General features: G+C 38.6%; 1 protein-coding gene across 3 annotated transcripts in view; it reads right to left on the reverse strand.

The window, feature by feature from the left end:
* The window catches only part of LOC105302064 (DNA primase large subunit-like), a 77,935-nt gene that overhangs the window by 71,639 nt on the left and 2,761 nt on the right, over window positions 1–3,535 (reverse strand). For all 3 annotated transcript variants that reach the window (XM_023520360.1, XM_023520359.1, XM_011374998.2), the window contains exon 3: window positions 1,731–1,834. In XM_023520360.1, the coding sequence (XP_023376128.1) occupies window positions 1,731–1,834 (104 nt within the window). The remainder of the gene's footprint in view (window positions 1–1,730; window positions 1,835–3,535) is intronic.

Raw genomic sequence — 3,535 nt, forward strand, 5'->3', positions numbered from 1 at the left:
TGTACTCTTTTCCCTACGACTTCCTCTATATTCAGCTCTATTTCTCCCCCTGTCTTTTCAGCTAAACATCTTATAAGAATGCATATTCCACAACCACCTCTCCACCTCCCTCCTCCAACCACTGTCATCATTCAGGCTTTTACCTTTATCTACATAACTCAATGGATTCTGTATAACTCATCTTACATGATCCATCCTAAGCTTCTGAAACTATTGTGGTTAACAGCATCACAACATTTTGGAGACAATATGCCCAGATTCGAATCTTGGCTCCACCATTTACTATTTCATGAATTTGGACAAGTTACTTAGTCTATCTATAACTCAGTTTTCTCATCTGTAAAATAAGGATGATAATAGTACCTACTTCATAAGACTGCCTTCTGGATTCCATGGGTTAATATTATGAAATGCACTTAGAAACAACTTTGGGGCAGAGTAAGCATAATAAAAATGTTTGCCATTGTTATTCCTATAATATCACTATTAATATCATGACATTATTGAAACTCCAGCCTTCCTTGTCTGCTGAAACACTATCATCCTGACTGATCTTCCTCTCAGGCAGTTTCTTCTCAATCTCCTTCCCAAACTCCTCCAACTCTACTTCACCTTAAATTTTCGTATTCCCTCGAGTTTGGGAAGGAGATTGAGAAGAAACTTCCTCTCAGGCAGTTTCTTCTCAATCTCCTTCCCAAACTCCTCCAACTCTACTTCACCTTAAATTTTCGTATTCCACCAGAAGTCAGCCTGGTGGCCTTTATTTCTTTAAGATAGGTGAAGTCCTGTCCTCCATCATCTTCTCTTCTCGAATATATTCCTACAGCTCTCACCCACTCCTGATGATTCTAACCTTCCTCTTAAATCTATACTTCCAGATGTCTAAGTCCAAACTTGTATGCATATACAATTGCCCACTAGCCATCTCTACAGGCACCTCAAATTCATGTCTAAAACTAAACTCAACATCTTCCTTTTAACTGTTGCTTCTCCTCCTGTGTATCACATCTCAAAATATCACTACAATCCACCTAGAGATCCTAAATAGAAACCTGGACGTCATTCATACCTCTACTCTATCCCTTTTCCCTGGAACCAATCACTAAAATCATTTGATTCTACCTTCTTAATATCTCCTCAATCAGTCTTCTTTTCTCCATTCAATTCATGTTCATCATTTCTAGGCTCCTAACTGGTTTTCCTCCTATTAGACACAAGCCTGTCAATCTGCTGTTCACAGACATCTTCCTAAAATAAAATCTAATCACGTCCATCAAGATGCAATTCCAGCACTATCTCCTCTCTGAAGCCTTCCCAAACCACCCCAATCTGAACTGGGTGATTATATGTGCTACTGGAGTTTCTGGAGCACACATCTAATAACAGCATTTATCATCCTGTATTGCACAGGGTACATGTGGCAGTGTCTGGAAACATCTACTGGGTAGAAGCCAGGAATGCTGAGCATCCTACAATGCCCCGGACAGTCCTTGCAACAAGGAATTATGCCCAAAATGTTGACAGTCCCAAAGATGAGAAACCCTATCTCAGTATTACAATCATCTGACTACGTCAATCATTTCTAAGAGACTGTAAGTACCTTTAGGCAGAGTCTATGCTATATTAATCTTTACAAAAGCCCTGTGCCTAATACAAGACCTTTCCCACAACGGATATTCAGTACATAAACATTACAAACTGATGGAATATTTCTTCCCTCTTTTACTTACTCTGAAGGAAAACTTGACCTTTCGAATCTCGGCCTCCAACTTACTCTGGTATAGTTCGGTTCCTTTCACATAGCTCACACCAAGATTTTCAACTACTTTTAGCACTAAAAAAATAATAACAGAAAGAAAAACGTATAAAGGCAAGATAATTTTTAAAACTAATCCAACACAAATAAAACCTATGGATAGCAATTCCATTGTTGCTTTTTATAAAAGATGACAAGATGTAACAGTTTTACTTTCTGAAAGTACATTATATAAATTACATGTTTATAAGAGGATAATTTCCATTCGTGCACAGAAAATGTCAATGTTCCACAGCAAAATCTAATACCAGGGACTGTCAACTGGTATAGTATCCACCATACCAGAGTGATGGTGGATAATCACTGCCATACTGAGCCACTGTGGTTGAGGAATGGAAAAGGGTGTTGATATGGAAAAAAGATTAAGCACCCCTTGTTTGTATTCCTCATGTGGAACTGCCTGTTAGGCAGTCTGCTTCATTTACTCAGCACAGACTCATCAGAAAGACAGCCCTTCCTTTCTGATAAAGCATAGAAGGAGAAGACAATAGTGAAGAAGGGTTCTCCAATCGTCCAAATGAACCATCCTGAATAGATGCTACATCCAGTTTACAAGTTCCTAAAGCCCCCTGTCAATCTTTCCTTAGATGAATTCTCCTTCCAACAATATGAAAAGAGACATTTTTTTAATTCAAGAATAAAAAGCTTCTAAAATTAAACCTGAACTTAAACTCATGTCCCACAGGTACCTCCTTATTATCACATCCCAAAGCAAACTATTTTCCCCCTAGTCTTGCTCCTCTTCTAGCTATCCCCCATCTCCACTAGCTTCAGCCACCCCCACCTCCTCCCTCACATCCAAAAAGACCAAATCTTATCAATAATACCTCCTTGGTATCCATTATATCTCTCCGGTTCCATCATTGCCACTGTCATTGCCTTAATTCAGACCCATTCAGTCTCTCTCTTTAAATGCAAAACCCAAAGGACATTTTTTAATCATATTAATTTCTATGAAGCATCTGACACTGCTAAGCTTCCTAAAACCCCTTTCTCCCTTGCCAACATTCTTTCGTTTGACAAACAGGTGCAGAGTACCCCCTTTTTCTATCAGCGGATCTCATCCTGCTCCTCTATGATCAAGTATCTCATCTCTTACGATTTTCCCACAAAGATATCCTGAAACATAAACTCTGAAGACAGTGCTATTATGTGTTTCAGATCATGCCAAGCTCATTTCTCTCTTCCACCAACAAAAAGAGGATAAGAAGGCCCCCAGTACAGTTGCCATATCCTTCTTATACCCCATTATTACACCCTTAGCTTGGAACAAAATGTCCTTGGTTATCCATACTTCTCCATCTACCCTGAACTTGTTAACGTCTCCACAAATATGACATCCTCTCTCATGCCTTCAAGTCTTTGTACAGCCATTTTTCTCAGCCTGGAAAATCCCTTCACTTCTCTGTTGAGAAATTTCTGCTCATCCTTCACGGTCCAGATCACCTTTCAATTTCTCTAAGAAATCTTAATCAGACTAAGATAGTCACTCTCATCTCTACATTTCAATAGCACTACTATTTATCCCTACTACAGCACTTAAAATACTAAGTCATGATTATTATTTTGGATGTCTGTTTCCATGTACTAGAATACAGCCTCATCAGAGAATTACATTATTCATCGCAAAATCCCTACCACCTAGAACATAGTGAACTCAATAAATATGCAGTGTATAATAAATGAATTGCAAACCCTCAATAAATATGTTGAATGAAT

Source organism: Pteropus vampyrus, unplaced genomic scaffold, assembly GCF_000151845.1.
Source record: "Pteropus vampyrus isolate Shadow unplaced genomic scaffold, Pvam_2.0 Scaffold260, whole genome shotgun sequence".
Classification (NCBI taxonomy): domain Eukaryota; kingdom Metazoa; phylum Chordata; class Mammalia; order Chiroptera; family Pteropodidae; genus Pteropus; species Pteropus vampyrus.